Here is a 19,367-nt window from a genome sequence, read left to right as displayed (position 1 = left end):
TAAAAATACTGATCCCTAATGAAAAATAAATTGTGAAATCTGTAAAGTAATTTCAGTACAGTAAAAAAAGTAAATCATCCACATTTGAATTAAACAAAGAAAGAAAAAGAAAGGAAAATAGAATAAAATGTTTGGGAAAGGGAAATCTGGTTTTACATGGAACCAACATAATGCATTTGATTTCTGGCAACATAGATGCTAAATGGCTAGAACAGGGGCAGGCGCAAAGTATGATCCTTAACTAGTTTATCAAGGAACTCTCTGTGTACTTCGTGTTACTTCCATGTGGCGACTTTCCCATGACCCAGTTGTTCCAAGAAGGCTTATGTTTCCAAGCTAGTCACTGTTATCCACAGACTTGTTGTGTATCTGTGGCATGAAATGAAGATGAGCAGTGTCTGCATTTATTGCAGTAGTTAGAATCTACAAATTCGTAGCAAAAGAATTAAGAATATATTTCCAAGCGTCTCAAAAAGAAGTGGGCAGTTTTTGAGAAATAACTTAATTTGAAGGCTGTTGCTGTAACTTGTGAAATGTAACTGCATTATACAAAAGTCTTATTCATTGATGCCTGAATAAGCCATTAATGTAACTCCCCCCTACACACAACATTTCGGTAATTTTAGAAGCATCTTGCACACTTCTGCCAATAAGTAAGTTTGTGGTAGTAGTTATAAGTATCTCTAAAGTCTGCTGTGTATAACATTTTGAAATGGTTTATCTGAAGGTGGTTGCCATATATCCCTACATTATGCTAGTGGCAGGTAGCAATCCCTGATTGTACTTTATCTCTAGTCATTGCTTAGATTCAGACTTGCAAACATGTAAAGGTAATTGTAGCAGTTGCAACTTGGTGTTCAGATCAAAGGATGAAAACCCTTGGTATGAAGTTGTTACCTATTCAAAACTTGAATGAGTTTTCAGTATAGTAATGCCTTTGAAGTGTGTTTTTTGTACATCCTAATAATATTTTTACTGTCATCATGGCAATATTCTGAGATGACTGTTGCAAGAAATGCCAAATACATGAGGACTTCCCATATTAATTACATAGGCAGTTTGGCCTACATATTAGTTTAGATGGATTTATATAGGTTCATTTCTGTCAGTTCTCACTTTGTAGACTTAAATATAGGTGTATAATTATGCTGTTGAGCAAGCTGTGTAGTTTTTGACTGGTTCTTATTTAGTTATAGATTTTAGTGTTAAATCTTAAATTAAACAGAAGATCAGAAAATGAATCACTTTAATATCACTGCATTTTTTTATTCTTCTTTTTATAATACTTTTGTGCTTTTCCAGTAATCATACCTAAAAGCAATAGTATGAATTTATCCTATTTTGCTTATGTAAATAATGTTTTCAGACGAGCAGGATGTAACCTAATATGTTTGTTTGGTCACGTACACAAGATTTGCAAGTGGAAGAGGAAGTAGCTTAGAAGTGGAATATATCTTCTATATTCAAAATACCCAGCTGTAGTCTCTAGCATCTTTACTAGAAGAGTCTTGGGTACCAAGGCTAGAGAACTACTGCCAGTCAGAATCAGCAGTGCTATGGTAGAATGGCCAATAGTCTGACAGCTTCATGTTTAAGGCAGCTTCATGTGTTCAAAACAATAGGTTTTCTTTAAAAAAGAAAAAAAAAAGAAAAGAAAATATTGTGTTCTAATGAGCAATTAGTTCAGCTCACTAAAGGAGCATTCCATATATTTCCTTATGTTAACAATCATATCATGCATATTGTAACAAATTCTGCAGTACTTTGAAATTTCATTTTTATATTTACAACTTCTGTGCATTTTAACATTTACAGCCATAATATATTGTGTGGTAATAAGTTCCAACATCAGTTCATCAATGTTTGGTTTTCTTGGAGCAATGGACCAATACTAAAATGATCTCATTTGCTGTCAAGTTAGCTAGTGAACTACTGCATGCTGCATGGCTTTGAGATTGGTAAGGCAGCCTCCCTGTTGCCCTCCATGTATAATAAATAGCAAAATAACAGTTGAGGGCCAGTGCAGATGTAATGCTGGGTAATTTCTCATCCATGCATAAGAAGTAGAGTGGGTTTTTATACCCTGCTTTTCTCTACCTTAAGGAGTCTCAAAGTGGCTTACAATCACAATCCCTTCCTCTCCCCACAACAGGCACCTTGTGAGGTAGGTGGGGCTGAGAGGGTTCTGAGAGAACTCTGATCAGCCCAAGGTCACCCGACAGGCTTTATGTGGAGGAGTGGGGAATCAAACCCTGTTCTTCAGATTAGAGTTCACTGCTGTTAACCGCTATACCATGCTGGCACTTGCTCAGTGTTGAGCGTATCAGTAATCTTATTGATTTTTCTGGCATTATGGGTATGAACTTAATGGGTTTCCCAAATCATAGCTGACCATTTTTAATTCTGCTGAACTGAATCCTTGATGGATATGGCCAAACTTTTAAACATTTAATTTTAAATATTTGGCATTTTCAGGAAAAAATAAACATGTAATTTCTGGTGTAAAGATAGGTTAAGTATACAATTTCTGATTCCAGTTAAACCTTTGTGTATGTTAAATATGGCTCTAAGTCTTATCGGATATAAATTACTACACTTATTTTTGCAGGACCATAACTAGGTCAGGCGAGAAGGGCAGCCACCACCCCTGTGACGTGCAGAGGGGGTGGCAGAACTGCCTCTCCTAACTAGCACAGAGGCAACTACAGAAGAGGCAGTTCTACCACCCTGTCTGCTCGCCACAGGGGCAGCGGCTGCCCTCCTCGCGCCCCCCCCCCCCCATTTACAGCCCTGGATTTTTGAGAAGAGTGAATTCACATTATCATCAATAGCAAATAATATAATAATTATAATAAACTGCATGAGATGAGAATTGTCTCCTATCACCACAAACATGTGGTATACTCATTAGTTGTGCATCACGTGATATTTCCCACATTAAAAGTGTTAATTCATTTTCTTAATTTATTACAATCAAAATATTATTTTGGGATTGCCAGCTTGGCATGGCCATCCAGCTTTGTTTTCTTTTGTATTCTTACCAAGGCTCTTGCACTTACAATCTTAAGTAACTTTATTCCTGAGCCATAGTTCATATAAACATTATTTGTCATTTGCTGAAATGTACATTATTTTAATGAAGGAAGATGAATAACTCATGTGAGTCAGACCTTTGGATTGTAAATAAAAGCAAGTAGGATGCTATTAGAGTACAAAAGTGAATGCGGATTATTCGTCTCTTAATCCAAACTGCTCAACATCCATAATTAAGAAAAAAGTTATTCCTATTTTTGATCATTAGGTAGTAATAAAGAATTGAAGACTGAATATTTTTAAGCATTCAGAATTATATGTAAGCATTCTCAATTACTGTTCAATGTTCGAATGTACACAGAAGTAGAAAACCAAGGTTGTCATCGATAAACTAGCAGGTTCTAGTATTTACTTAAATATATGTACTATGTGTGCTACAAAGCCTTACATAGGTATGGGTTTTCTTTTTCTTTTTCCAAATAACTTATTATTTGGACCCACTAGGAATTCCCCAGCGCACACATTGACCTTTCTTTTTTCATAGAAAGTTGCAGAGAAGCTCTTGCGCAACAGATTGTAACTTATTGTATTGGGGCCTTTTAAAAATAGATTTGTATCTTTTTGAAGGCATTTTCACACCCCAAGTTCCTTTTGACTTGAAGGAATGAAGAACCTAGTTACTTGAGTAGTCCCATGGGTTTGTACATAATTTCTGTGTATTAGATGTATTGTGAACCTTTGCCTTTATTGAATAATATAATTCAGAGGCTGTTGGTTTTGTACCAGAGGACTTCATATGGAGCTTTCATACATTCCACAGGGCTCCTTAAATTTGTCCTAAATCAGTTTTGTAACACTATCTGACAAGCTACTTTAGAAAACTGGGGAAACTTTTACATGTTTCATAGGCCAGGATCCAAGTCAGTACTGGATCTTGGCTCATGAAACACAATTTAATATAAGAAAAATGTTCTTTAATTTAATTTGCATTGTACAGCCTGTGAACACAATAGCAACATTCCTTTTGATACAAACAATAGCAACACTCCTTTTGATACAAATTGCACTAAAATGGTATAACAACATATTTGCATTTATATAGTTTTTAAGCTTTCAAAATACACACCATATTCTCTTGCTGTAGTCTCTATATCATTCATTCTTTTAAAGATAGTAGGTTAGTGTTATTATCCTTAGATTCCAGACTGGTTCAAGCTGGGAGAGGTTGGCTTCCTAAGACTATCGAATGGGTTCATGCCAGATAAGATTTAATTTGATAAAGTCTCGATTGACCACTCAGTATCTTAGGCACTGCACTACATTTTTGATTTTCCCCCCTAGGCTTTGGATCAGACTGAAAATGATTAATTGTTATTTAGTTATCATCTTTTTAAGGCTAAGGAAGGATAGAACATTTTATAGATCAATTTATCTTTTATTTCACAATAAAAACACTTTGTTTATCTAATATGATAAAAATGAACATCACTATTTCTTTGTTTTAGTGGGAAGAAATTAGTGGACTGGATGAAAATTACACGCCTATACGAACATACCAGGTATGCCAAGTCATGGAACCTAACCAAAATAACTGGCTTCGGACTAACTGGATTGCAAAAGGCAATGCACAAAGGATTTTTGTAGAACTGAAATTTACTCTAAGGGATTGTAACAGCCTTCCTGGAGTCCTGGGCACATGTAAAGAAACTTTCAACTTGCATTATTATGAAACAGACTATGACACTGGCAGAAGTATCAGAGAAAACCAGTATGTAAAAATAGATACTATTGCAGCTGATGAAAGCTTTACCCAGGGTGACCTTGGGGAGAGAAAAATGAAACTTAACACAGAGGTGAGAGAGATTGGACCTCTGTCCAAAAAAGGATTCTACCTGGCATTCCAGGATGTAGGTGCCTGCATTGCTTTGGTTTCTGTCAAAGTATATTACAAGAAGTGCTGGTCTATTATTGAGAACTTAGCTATTTTTCCAGATACAGTGACTGGCTCAGAGTTCTCTTCCCTAGTTGAAGTTCGAGGAACTTGTGTCAGCAGCGCAGAAGAGGAGGCTGAGAACTCTCCTAGAATGCACTGTAGTGCAGAGGGAGAGTGGTTAGTACCTATTGGAAAGTGTATCTGCAAAGCTGGTTTCCAGCAAAAAGGGGACACATGTGAACGTAAGTAGTATAATACTTTACACATTTTCATTCTATAGAACTTGCTTTGTACTTTCCTTTTTAAAAAATGTCTATGACTGAGCATTTTGTACTATCCATTTAGATGCCATGATTCTGTGAAAATATATGCTTCACACTTAAACCAATCAAGCATAAATCAGTCGTATTTGGGGATGGTCAACAGTTGGATGTTGCATTTTGAAAGAGTATTAGACTGTGCAGAATAACTTTACCTTTCCTAATGTTTTACACACACAGTGCAAATGAATTTACAAAATGATATTTTACATAGAAATAGGCCAATTAAGATATTCCTTACTTCGGTTCTTCTGACTCTGAGAAAATCCTACCTTGCAGAGATGATAGCATTAACTGTCTGGTTTCTAAGTATTACTTGCCTCCTATTATGTAGGCTTATTTATAGAAAACTCCACATAATCTTAACCTAAGAGTGTAATTTGAAAAGCAGCATAAAATTAAGAAGGGCTTGGAATATGGACATGGAAATACCATTATATATTGATACCTCCACATCCATAGCTAGGGTTGCCAGGTCCCTCTTCGCTATTGGCAGGAGATTTTCGGGGCAGAGCTTGAGGAGGGCGGGATTTGGGAGGGGAGGGACTTAAATGCCATAGAGTCCAATTGCCAAAGCGGCCATTTTCTCCAGGGGAACTGATCTCTGTCGGCTGGAGACCAGTTGTAATAGCAGGAGATCTCCAGCCACCACCTGGAGGTTGGCAACCCTATCCATAGCTACGCGGGCCGCCCCTGGCCCGCAGAGAAGGCGCGCGGGCAGGCTGGCGGCGGTAAGTTTCCCCCCTCCCCCCTCCCTCCCTCTGCCGTATTGACCTGCGTATAAGCTGAGTTGGGCTTTTTCAGCACTTTTTTTGGGCTGAAAAACTCGGCTTATACGCGAGTATATACGGTAGATTTTTTTAAACTACTGAGATGGTATTGACTTTGGCCTTTTTGATGACTGGACAGCTTTTACAATATTGAGAAATGAGGGAACAGGAATGAATGCATTAAAAAGGGAGATGACATTAAGAATCATAATGCCAAAACTACCCGTACACATCACTTATTGTGGCTTGGTTCTGCTAGAAATATTAAAATGTACTCTGTCTCCATCAAGTTTTACTCTGAAGGTTTTCTCCATTGACTTTAACTTAATTTTTTAATTGACTCGGAGTTGAGCAGATAGCTTTAAAAATGATAGTAATAATTTTATTTGTATTTGAAATGTCAAGAGAAGTAAAAGTTTAAGAACTAAAGATTGTTGGTAAAAACAGTATTTGGTAATTAGAATTCAAGTAAATTATTAAATAGGCTTCTTAATTTCAGACCTCAGTGATGTGGACAAAGGTATTAAATTATAATTTGTACTTGAGTGTAGCTGGGTGTTCATTTGCAAGAACACTTCTTCGGTTTGGCTTGCTTTGAAATCAACTGCTAACAGAGTGTTATGTTGGAAGTGAATCCACTTGTTCATTTTGTAATATTTTTGCTTCTACTCTTTAAAATAATCCAGTAAAAAGTTAAAAATTTTGTTCTTGGTCTATAGTGCAAGCATCTGTGTTTGAAGAGTACTGAGAGATAATAGGTAGCTCCAGACCTGTTAAAGCCATTAAGCTATTTGATGTTGGAAGGACATGGAGTGATTTAATGTCTTTTGGTCAGCTGTTCTAGTCAGATAGTTAGGATTTTCGGTTGTGAAAGCATTAATGATCAACCACATGGTGACTTATAATATATCTGGCAGAGTGATACATTCACTTTGACAGAAACCCTAACGGAATACAATAATATTAATGGAATTGGATATTTTGTTACTGTTGGGCTTTGTGTCATATCACACAAGAATACAACTGGAATGTGATTTCTTAACCCGTGCATGACTTTAATATTTTTTTAAGGTCTCCATCCTGCAACCACTTTGGGTTGAACCCTGTAGGTTCCTTTCATAAATGTTTATCTAAAAGTTAATGTCTGCAGTCCAGGTTCTGGCACCTTGGTTCTGAACACATTGGCCCTGAGGCACCACCATTCTTAGGTGTAACAGGATCTCTGTGCAGGGCCCAACTCAAGTTTGAAATGCTATCATCTTTTGAGGAAGATAGACAAAGCCTGAATTTAGTACCATCACCTCTGGAAATGCATGATTGATGCCATCAAACCTATCTATTGGTAATGGCCATCTGCTTTTAATAAGAATGATATAGCACTAGGCATGTGGGTGTAGCCTCTGATGCTGGATTTGGTGTTACGTTGGATGGTAGCTCTCTGTGTTTGTTTTGAATACAGAAATAAAATACAGCTTAACTCATGGAAGCACAATATAGCAAAACTCATGAGGAAAAATTATATAAAATTCAACTTATTTCTTCTGAGCTGTTTGTGGCGTTTTGCCTCTTGCACGCTTCTAATTGGAGCCTTTAGCATTTGGTCATTTACATGGCTATGTTTGTATAAACATGGTCAAGGCAGCTGAGGGGAGACATGATAGAGGTCTATAAAATTATGCATGGTTTGGAGAGAGTGGACTGGGAGAAGTTTTTCTCCCTCTCGCATAATACTAGAACGCAGGGGTCATCTGCTGAATCTGGAGGGTGAGAGATTCAAAACAGATAAAAGGAAGTATTTTTTCACACAATGCATAGTTAAATTGTGGAACTCCTTCCCCAAAATGTGGTGATGGCTGCCAACTTGGCAGGCTTTAAGAGGGGAGTGGACATGTTCATTGAGGAGAGGGGTATTCATGGCTACTAGTTAACATGGATACTAGTCATGATGCACACCTATTCTCTCCAGGATCAGAGGAGCATGCCTATTATCTTAGGTGCTGTGGAACACAGGCAGGATGGTGCTGCTGCAGTCGTCTTGTTTGTGGGCTTCCTAGAGCTACCTGGTTGGCCACTGTGTGAACAGACGCTGGACTTGATGGGCCTTAGTTTGATCCAGCAGGGCTCTTCTTATGTTCTTATGTCTCAATAGCTGAAAAGTTTTTCTTGGTTGATTACCATCTGTCTTTTAAGCAATCAAAATTAAATAAATTTCCATTTTTCAGTATAGATTTCTGTTTAGTACTCGCATGTATATACCTTGTTATTTCACTAAAACTAATTCAGAATTACAAAAATACAAGAGGATACTTTTTCATGATGTACATTTTCTCTGTGGTGTTTTATTGTGTTATTTCTTTAGACAGGAACTATAGTTAGGTTAAAATGCAGGAGGTTTTTTTTTGTAGGTGGGGAAACATTGAGAGCTGATGATATAATCCATATTCCATATGGTCTGTGTTATTTAAAAAGAGAAATAATATCCATTTGCTCACACATAGCTATATAATATTTCATTTGCTAGGAAGCACTTCTCAGTGTGAGTGAAATCTATATGAAAATTAATTTGGCATTGTGTCTGAAAATTCAGACTTCTAGAACAAGCAAAACTGATCCACTCTTCTGTTCAGTTGCTTCATAACACTAGTTATCTGGAACATGGGAGAGAGGGGCAGGGTTTTTTCCCCTCATTACATGGCAATGTGTTAAACTTCATTTCTCATTGTAAGGTATACAACACAAAATTACTGGTTTGGAATTTCACAGTTACAAAAGATGTATTTGCATTTCTCATTTGCTCATTAAAAATAGAGTTAAAATGGCTTATTTCTATCTGTTTTATGGCCAGTGTGCTAAATGAAGAACTGCAGGATATTACAGGCCAAAAAGGAATCATTTGTATAAAACATGGTTATGGCTTGATTCCGACACTGATGGGCCAACACTATAATTTGTGTGCTGTAGAAGCAGGCATACCTCGTCACCTTTCCATATACATTGTGGACAGGGATGTCAAGACACATAAGCACAGAAAAATATTTTTTGTGAATCTTCCCCTCAAAAAGACAAGAGTGTGGGTTCTCCTCTGCAGATATTATTCTGTGTCTGTTTTTCTCCTTAAGTAGGTTTAATTCTGGTTTCAAAGCCTGGATGGAAGGAAAAAGAAATGGCTGCTGGGAGGTGACATGTTTGTTGGGGAGAACTGGGGAGAAATTGGAGGCCAGAAAAGTATTCCCGCACCAATTCTCTCTTGCAAGTGTTTCTTTTCTGATATGGTTGCTATCTGCTGCTAGAACCAGACCTTTCCATTTGTTGCATGAGAATCCAGGATCCAAAGGAAAGTTCACATGTTCACTTTAATACTTAGTTAACATATATGTGAAGTGTTTGCATCAATGCTAAGTAAGTAATCATTAATTGACATACTCTATTTCAGTATCTTGTATTGTAGTTGTAGAGGCACTTACGGAAGGCCATTGTAAATCTGAGGAGTTAGCATTGGTGTACCACACTTCCCCCATCTTGTACTATCTTGCAAACCAGATCTGAATATACATGTCTTGTTCTTTTTTCCTTGAAAGGTGTTTTTCTCTACTGATTCTCACTTATCTAATCACGGTGCCCTGGCTAGCACATTTGGGAATCTAATGGCGGATAGCATCACTCCCTAACTTGGACACTCACGACATATCATTGTTTATGTTGGCTTTGAATCTACTTATCCACTCCAAAGTTAGTTAATGGTGAAGTCCTACGTTCTATTTAAGTCTTAGAGAATTGCTGCAACAGTGATTTTGAGCCCAGACTTCTGCTGCAGAGTAGTGCTGTGCATTTTGCCAGAGGGAGGCCTGTCCATTGCTATCCTTCAGGGATTCAAAGCAGCTGAAGGTACATGAGCATGTATTATTCTCTTGCATTGACTCTTCTGTAAATACTATTTCTTTTCTGTAGACTTCTCTAGACTATTTAAATAAATCTATTGTATTTCCAGAAGTGTGTTACTGTAATTGTTCTCCATATCACCTAGAGCCATTGTTTCTTGGCAATAAAGTCATTAATATAGTGAAAGTAAACAACATATAGGAACTTCACAGTGCAATTCTAAGGAAGTTACACCCTTGACTTCAATGCACATTTCCTGTCCTGGAATCAGCATTTGTTGTAATTACTGCAATTTTCATTGCATGCAGAAATGCACATTCAAAACATGTTTCAGCTATAGTAGGAGCATTTGGACTTTTATTTCAAGAAATTACTTTGATTCAACACCGCATTTTCATGGGGTGAAGGATATCTGCCTCAAAGTTCCGTTATCTCCCTACTCTGGTTGCAACCCAAAATGCTGCACCCCAATGTTGCTCCTGGACCCCTGGAGCAACACTTTTGAGGTATTTTGGGCTGCAATGGGAGGAAGGAGATGAGAATACCATGGTTCAAGGATCTGTTCTGGAAATTTTCTGCTGGAGCCAAGCCAAAGACTGGAAACATATTCTTTGCAGTTCATTTAAAAGTAAGGTGTGGAATACTAGCCCTAGGATTAATAAAGCAAAACGTTTGGAGGAGCTGGGGCCAGCCAGACTTGGTTCGAAGGAATAAAGACTCCAGAAGGAAGATATTTCATGCTCAAGTGATTTGGAAGTTTCATTTATTTTTCTTATTACAATGCCATAGAAGTTCTAGTGAGATGCATTGTTGATATAATATATGTGTGTGTGTGTGACTGTCCATCTCTGTGGTGTACAGAGGAGCATGAAGGCATGTCAGGAAATAAGCAATGTCTCAGCATATTCAAAAGCCAAGTAGGAGGAAAACCTGATGGTGGTGGTGTGGAGGGAAAGAGAAAATTTAAGCACAGAAATGTGTAAGCATTCCATGCATGGAGTGTAGAATAGAAGATTTATGTGATGAATATTTGCATTATTGGGTGTAGCTTTCCAAACCTCATGTGCCAGTGAAATCATGCAGTTGCTTTCACCCACCTGTCAGTCCATTTGTATTGATTAGTTCAGGAATTCTAATCTGTCTCCTTTTACCTGCGAAACCATGAAAATTGTGCTCTCTTTGATCTCTATCTAGGCCTGAAGCTACTCTTATATTTATTGCCACTTAAGACTATAGTGTAAAAATCAATTATTGCTCCCTCACTTTTTGCATTAATAATACATGCTCTTAATGTTTTCCCTCCATTGTGCAAATCCTGAACTAGAATGGTAGCCTAGTTGATTAAAACCAATAAGATGTTCATAGAATGTGGACATGTAGTCATTAAGCCTGAAAGGTTATGAATTAAACTGTTTCAAATTAATGTACTGAAGTAGACCAAATGGATTTTCTCTGTGTGGCTTACTATGGAATAGTTGTAACTGCTTCTCAGAAATTGAGACTTTTTATTTTATATTTGACCAGTGTTTATTCCTTAAATACTGAAGTTTCTATAGGAGTCGTCTTAAAATTAGACTAAAATGAAACTGGAATTAGTGCAAAAATACAAGTTAAACGTAACACACACATTAAAAACAAGGATATCAAGGAATTTTGTATGTGAAAAGACTTAAAGTAGCCATCTGCTGTGAGCTGTTTAAAAATTCTTTAAGATTTCACTTCATTAAACTCCAGGAGCCAAAAGGTGAAAATATATGCAGATCACAGTCTTGCAAGTACTTTGACTTGATCCTTCAAGGGCAGTATGTTTCACAGGACCTTACAAATTAAATGCTATAAATTTGGGACTAGGTTAGTTTGTGCTGTGCACACATGAAGAGGTAGCGTTGGTGAGAGAAGGGATGGAAACATTACTTGCCAACCACTGCTAAATGATGACTGCACTGTGCATGCATTGTTGCGGACACAGGGTGTAGCCAAGTGTGCAGTGGGCTACATGATGCATGCACTGAGGCCGAGGAGTGATTAACAGTGCCCAGTCCAGGTGCAGGCCCAGAATGCAGTTGGCTGTACTAAGTCCTGCTAGAGTTCATTTGTTTCATACATTACATTCTGCCTTTCCACTTTAAAAAAAAAAACACCCCTTGGGGCAGTTTGATGGTGCTGGAAAGTGCCCTTAAGTCATAGCTGGCTCATAGTGACCCTGTTTTCAAGGCAAGAGACATTCAGAAGTGGTTCACCATTGCCTGTTTCTTCACAGCAACCCTGGGCTTCCTGGTGGTCTCCCATCCCAGTGCTAACCAGCCCAGTCCTGCTTAGCATCTGAGATCTGCCAAGATCAGGCTAGCCTGAGCCATCCAGGTCAGATCAGAGACAGTTTAAAGGTAAAGGTCCCCTGTGCAAGCACCGGGTCATTCCTGACCCATGGGGTGATGTCACATCCCGACGTTTACTAGGTAGACTTTGTTTACGGGGTGGTTTGCCAGTGCCTTCCCCAGTCATCTTCCCTTTACCCCCAAGCAAGCTGGGTCCTCATTTTACCGACCTTGGAAGGATGGAAGGCTGAGTCAACCTCGAGCCGGCTACCTGAAACCGACTTCTGTCGGGATCGAACTCAGGTTGTGAGCAGAGCTTTTGACTGCAGTACTGCAGCTTGCCACTCTGCGCCACAGTTTACAAAAGAATAAAATAGTAAAAATATAAACTTTAAACAATAATATATCAAACCACAATTCATAAACAAAACAAACACATACAATAATATAATCAAGGCTTATCTGCAATATACTGTGAAATGTGCCTACTGGAACAGCACCTTCACCTTGCAAATGCATTTTATGGGTAGGGAAACTACCGTATATACCCGTGTATGAGCCGACCCGCGTATAAGCTGAGGTGCCTAATTTCTCCCCAAAAATGGGGAAAAATTAGGCACCCGTGTATAAGCCGAGGGTCGGCTTATAACCCCTCCCCCCCCGCAGGCTTACCTGGGCTCCCGGCAGCAAGCGGCGTGGGCCTGGCGGCGGCGGCGGCACAACCGGGCGAGGGCCGGGGCAGCCTCCCTGCAGCTGCAGAAGGCCGCCCCAGGCCGCTCTCGGGCGCAAGAAGCGGCGGCGCGGCCGGGCGAGGGCCGGGGCAGCCTCCCTGCAGCCGCCCCAGGCCGCTCTCGGCCGCGAGAAGCGGCGGCGCGGCCGGGCAAGGGCCAGGGCAGCCTCCCTGCAGCTGCAGGAGGCCGCCCCAGGCCGCTCTTGGCAGCAGGAAGCGGCGTGGGCCCGGCGGCGGTGGCAGTAAGTTCCCCCCTCCCTCCTACCCTACCGTATTGACCCGCGTATAAGCTGAATTCGGCTTTTTCAGCCCTTTTTTGGGGCTGAAAAACTCGGCTTATACGCGAGTATATACGGTACATCATCTGCCAAAATGTAGCACATAAGGGTCCTCTCCCTGTCATTTATCATTCAGCAATGACAGTTCACTGCATACTGAACTACTACTACCACCAAGTTGAGGTCATGGGTAAAGGCACCTCCCCCCATTAATATAAAAAAGGTGCATGAAGGGAGTTCAGTTGGACTCCAATAGTCCAATAGTTCATTTGCACTCTCATAAGAGTGCATAGAAAGCTACTTATATATAAGAAGAGCCACATTTTCATGTTGTTTGTCGTCCAGCAAAAAAAGAGAATTGCAACCAACATCACAATGGTTCCTAGCATTCATTTAGACTGCTCCATAGCGACCAAAAAGATTAATTAATATATGAAAACTGAGCTGATTTTAAGTCACTTATAGATTTATTTATTTGTATAGTATAATCTAGGAATGTGAGCCATTTTAACAGCATTGATGAAAAGCCCTCAGTCCTGTAGTCCAATCCAGGCCTGAATTTATTGCATTATTTTAGGAAAAACCTCATTGCAATTCTTAATTGTTTCTGATCCCTGCTGACATTGCAGAAATATCTGCTTCAAATCCTTACCCTCATTGAATGTATACACATGAGGCCATTCAGTTTCATTTTCTAATTTTGTTATTATTAGACATTATCAAGTATATTTCTTAGCAGGATGAATAAAATTTGGCCTTTATCCCAACTTGGGTTTGGATCCTGTACTTGCAGTATCAGTCTTAGGTCCCTCTCATGGTTGGTATTTGGGGATCACTGAAAAACACTGGAATAGTGCAAATGGGAGTGCATAGTGAGAAAGCATATGTTTGACATGCAGAAGGTCCCAGGTTCAATCCCCGGCATCTTCAGTTAAGGAATCTGACAGCAGGAAATGTGAAAGACCTCAGCCTGAGACCCTGGAGAGCTGCTGTCAGTCTGAGTAGACAATACTGACTGATGGGCTGAGGATCATTCAGTATAATGCAGCTTCGTGTGTGTTCATGTGAGAGGAAGCAAGTTTCACAGCAGATGACTGCCTACACAGCACCTGGAGAGAAGTGTGCATGGAGCAAAGGTATAGGATCCAACCCATAATACTTAGTAGTATATGTAAGAAGGCTCATAAACATAATTTTGTTTGTCTGATCCTGTTCAATAGGCATGCTAGAATGTTTGTATGAGTCCCAAGTGTCAGATTTTGGAAATTCATATTAAGAATATAGACATATATGCATGCCGGATTATATTACTTATTTACTTCATTTTTATCTCCTCAATGGGGACCCAAAGCAGTTTACATCATTCTCCTTTCCCCTATTTTATACTCACAATAACCCTATGAAGTAGATGAGGATGAGAGTATGTGTCTGGTCCAAGGTCACCCAGTGATCTTTCATGGTAGATCAGGGATTTTATTAGTAGCTCTAGTGACTGTAAAATAAATATTCTTATTCACAGTCAAAGCAAAATATACTAATACAGTCTCCTATAAAGCCTGAATTGGGAGAAGAGCACAACTAGCTTGTTGTGGGTTGTAGGCTATCAGTGATCATCATTGTTTAGGTGGCCAGCTCTAATTTCAACAACATTATTGGTTTTGAAATCTCAAGGTGGCTGAGAGACCCAGAAATATTGCCCTAATAGAAGGCAGGTGGACTGTAGACATTAATAGTGGTGGCATTGTACTGACTCTTCCCCCACCCCCCAAAGCTGGCATGCCTGCACACATTTAAGAAAAGGCAATAGCATTCATTATTCATTAAAACTCAGTGAATGTCATGCTGCTTGTTACCAGTCAAAAATGGAACGAGGAGAATATTGAGGTTGATTGATGGACATACTCTGAGAATATACACAAACAAGCTGCTTAGGTAACTTGTGCACATGAAACCAATGTAGCATTAAGTCTAAAGAACCTTTCAGTAAAATCTGATTTTTAATCTAATAAAGTTGCACCCCATTAAACCTTATTTATGGCCTTTATATCTTCTTTTTGCCTCCTGGGGTGAAATGCAGAAATCATTTGATAATTTTTCTTTCAATGACCATCCAGCCACTGAAGTGGCTACTATAAAATCCAAGCACTTTGAGATGACATAATATCATTAAATACATTAGCATGTTTAGCAACCAGGAACCTCTCCTGCACTATCTGAAGAGCATGCCTTTTAAATAAAAGCTGGTTATCAGTAAGAAAACTAGCGTTCCATTCTGCCAGTTAGTAATTAAATGACTGGTGATATTTAAAGATTTATTCCAACTTGCAAGCTTTATGTTTGGAGATCTAGTATGTCTAAATATGTCTACATTCTTGAATGAGATACCAAATATCATCTGCCAGTGTAATCCTAAACAGTCCTGTTCAGACCCCTCAGGCACACAGCTTATTCTTGCCTGCTGTTGCTGGGCTCGGTGCTTGAGTTAAGGCACTCACAAGGCAGGATTCGTAGGGGAAATTTTATCCAATTTGGGCTGCTCCTGCCTTGACTAGATCAAAACTAGAATAGTGCCATCACTGCTTGAGAAATTCCAGTAAGAGGGTATTTTCCCAGTATAATACTGGAAAAGGTAGTCCCAGGCCATTTACGCACAGGAGGTTTTGCCTTGGATTTGCCACTCTGTAGATTCAAATTTTCCCCATCTAAGTTCTCAGAACTCAACAATAATCCCCCATGCAGAGTTCTGAGAATTCGTATGGGGAAAATGTGCATCTACAGAGCGGCAAATACAAGGCAAAACCTCCCGTGCGTAAATGGCCCCAGTTCCACTTCTGTTAAGTGTTCAGGAGATATTGAGCTTTCCCCTCCCCCTTTCCTTCCGGGGATGTCAGTATCTTTGCATGGTTTATCAGGCTAAGGTGGGCTGGATCCTTTTTATGCAAGGCACTCCCTTTTTTGCCAAGGATCAAACTTTGTTTTCTAAAACAAGCGTTATTCTTCTACAAGTCTCATTTAAGAGGAAAGAACAGACAGGAAGTATTCTGCAGCACAGGCTAGGGAAGGAAACATAAGCCAGATGCTAGTTGGAGTTAACAATTAATCACCTCTTTGTAATTGGAGAGAGGGGTCTGCCTCTGCCGTCCTGAGATTCTAGGACTGAGTAAACAAAACATAACACAAAGGCATGTGACTGGGCACCTCTGTTTTTGGGATTGCATTGGGAGGCCCCTCCCTCCTTTGGACCAATCACAACTGAGGCCTCACTCTCTTAATTTCCCATAAGAACCAGTATACCAATAATAGTTCCAGGTATGGATCAGAGGCTTAATGGCCGAGTCCTCCAGTTCGGTATTAGGACCATTTAGCTCTTGGCACTTTAGAAGCCGGAGAAGGATCTTCCACCCAGCAAAAGTTCAGTAGGGTTGCCAGCCTCCAGGTGGGGCCTGAAGGTCTCCTGGAATTACAACTGATTTCCAGAGAAGAGAGATCTGTTCCCCTGGAGAACATGTCTGCTTTAGAGGGTGGACTCTATGGCATTATACCCTTCTGAGGTCCCTCCCCTCCTCAAACCCTACTGTCTCCAGGCTCCACCTCCAAAATCACTAGGAATTTCCTAACCCAGAGTTGACAATCCTAGGTGACGGCTCAGTGGCTGCTTCCCTCCTTGCTTGCTCTGAGCATTCCCAAGTCACGTTTCACACTAAAACTGCCATCCTGCCCTTTCATCACAGCTGGAGATCTGATTACCTGAACAACAGAGCAACTTCCATTCATAACAGGGAACTTATTTATGTCTAAGTCTGCATCCAATATTTGTATAGGGTTTTTCTTTATGTATTCAAAGCACTTTGCACACATTATTTATCCATTATCCTGAGAACAAGAGCAATACTTTTATCACTATGTTAGTCACACAAGGACACTGACAGAGGAGGTATGAACCAGGGACCACTAGCTCATAGTTCGCTGCTCCTAATCCCCATGCAATATTAGTTTTCAGTTATGGTAAAAATGATAGATAATTGGATTTATTTATTTATTTAGAGAATGTATATGTCTCCTTTCCAGACACCTGCTCAATGTGGATCACAGAGTAAAAACAATAAAATAAAATAATAAGGAATTACCAATATTAAAACAAGCCATAAAATTAGCTGGGGAATAGAAACTGCATGAAACAACATTCATCAGCCTGCAATAATATCTATAATAACTAGGCCTTATAATATAGGGCACGGATCAGCCAAAGATTAAGCAGTTTTCATATCTGTTGTATGTGGTGTGACAAAACTAAGCATATGCTTAAATCTACAAAAATCAGAACAAGTTAATAATGTTTACTTAGGCTAGCTCAAGCCCATATGGCTAAATATATATACAAATACAGTTACACAACTTTGTCTATTTTTGACTGGATGAGAACTAAGGGAGGTATTCAGTGGAAGGGGAACCGAACACATTCAATTCAAATGTTAGAAAGGAGAACTGAATGACAGGTTCAATTAAGATGCCACATCAAACCATTGTTAAATCAACTTGGTTTGGTATGTTGTCTGAATTGATGAACCAGGTTTTAAATGTTTATATTGTGTACTGCGTTGAATTGCATTTTATGGATTGTTTTTAACAATGATTGTTAGCTGCTGTTAGCCCGGCCTGGCTGGGAAGAGAGCGGGATATAAATTGAATAAATTGAATTGAATTCACAAAAAAGAGTTGTGATAGTTTCCAATTTTGATTTGGCAAACCATCTTTGGATGTTGATTGGTAATCATGGTTTGTGGTACATAGCTTGGAGTGATGGATGCATTTACAAACCATAGTTACAGCTATCACTCCATCTCCAGATGTTGCTGCACTCTGGAGATCAAAATTAATTTATAATGTTTAGTTGTGAGACTGTGAGACAAGCAACTATGTATCATGGTTTGCTTATGTATTTGGAATTGCAAACTATGATTTCTGATAAAAAAACTATAGGTACAAAATAATCGTAAAATGGTAAAACACTACACAGATAAAGCTAGTAACAACATTTTAGAAACAAGATCTTAATTTCACAGAGCATGACCGAAATCCTTACATACTGAGAACAAGTGAAAACAATTCAGTAATAAATTCAGTCAAAAGCCAAACAAAACAACCATACTTTCAACACTTTAAGGAGACAAATTTCAAGAGGGTTCCATAGCTATGGTGCTGCTACCAACAAGGTCCTTCTTCTCCTTCATACCTCCTTCTCACATAGAAAAGGTGAGATTCAGAAAATCTTAATAGGTGGTTTCATTCAGGAGAAATCAGTCCTTTGAACATCCTTATTCCAATGCAGATGTTTTAAAACAAGTTGATACGATCATTACAATGTGACCTTACAATGTGTCCTATCAGTACCCTTACTACAGTGTCTTGTACCAGCTGAAGTTTCTAACATATTTCCAAAGGTAACCCCATATAAAGTTCATCATCATAATGAAACCTTTATATGATGAAGGCATGCTAAATTGTGTAGGTCTTGACTTTCCAGGAAGGGATACAGCTGATTTACTGACTGAAGTTGGATAAGTGTTTCAAGCCTTGGCTGCCACTTGAACATTCAAAATAAATCCAGTCTACAAGCTATGAAATCTGCTCTTTAAGGAGTGCTGCTCTTATCTAGAACAGGCAAGTCACCTTTCTGATCTCAAGTTCCAACTTCCATCATTTCTCTCTTGTCTTGATTACATTTATTCACTTGTATCCTGGCCATCACCACTTCTAGGGGCTTTTTTAGCACATCCACCACTCCATCAGACAGACAAAATGAAGAAATGGAGTAGAGCATCATCAGCATACTGATAGCACCTGTCTCATGAAATCCTTTGCCAGCGGTTATATGTAGATGTTAAAAAAAATATGGGGGACAAAAAAAGAGCTCTGTAAAGCACCACAGCAGAGCAGTTCTAAAGCAAAGTGAGCAAATTAAATGTGTTTTGACAAATTTGGCTGCATTTTAACTGTCCATTTTTATCTTGTTAACTGCATTGAGTTTGAGGAGGCAAGTAGGGATAGATAAAAGATTAAACGGAAAAAATTTGCATCAAGCTGCATATATCCTATGGAAATATCCATT

At 39.1% G+C, this 19,367-nt stretch overlaps 1 protein-coding gene across 3 annotated transcripts in view; it reads left to right on the top strand.

Annotated features, from left to right (window-relative positions):
* EPHA7 (EPH receptor A7) overlaps positions 1–19,367 on the top strand; it is a 215,649-nt gene that overhangs the window by 8,256 nt on the left and 188,026 nt on the right. For all 3 annotated transcript variants that reach the window (XM_056856941.1, XM_056856940.1, XM_056856942.1), the window contains exon 3: positions 4,539–5,208. In XM_056856941.1, coding sequence (XP_056712919.1) covers positions 4,539–5,208 — 670 coding nt within the window. The remainder of the gene's footprint in view (positions 1–4,538; positions 5,209–19,367) is intronic.

This window comes from Euleptes europaea, chromosome 10 (assembly GCF_029931775.1).
Source record: "Euleptes europaea isolate rEulEur1 chromosome 10, rEulEur1.hap1, whole genome shotgun sequence".
In the NCBI taxonomy this organism is placed as follows: domain Eukaryota; kingdom Metazoa; phylum Chordata; class Lepidosauria; order Squamata; family Sphaerodactylidae; genus Euleptes; species Euleptes europaea.
The sequence above is the reverse complement of the archived record's forward strand: the minus strand, read 5'-3'. Positions and strand labels throughout refer to the sequence as shown.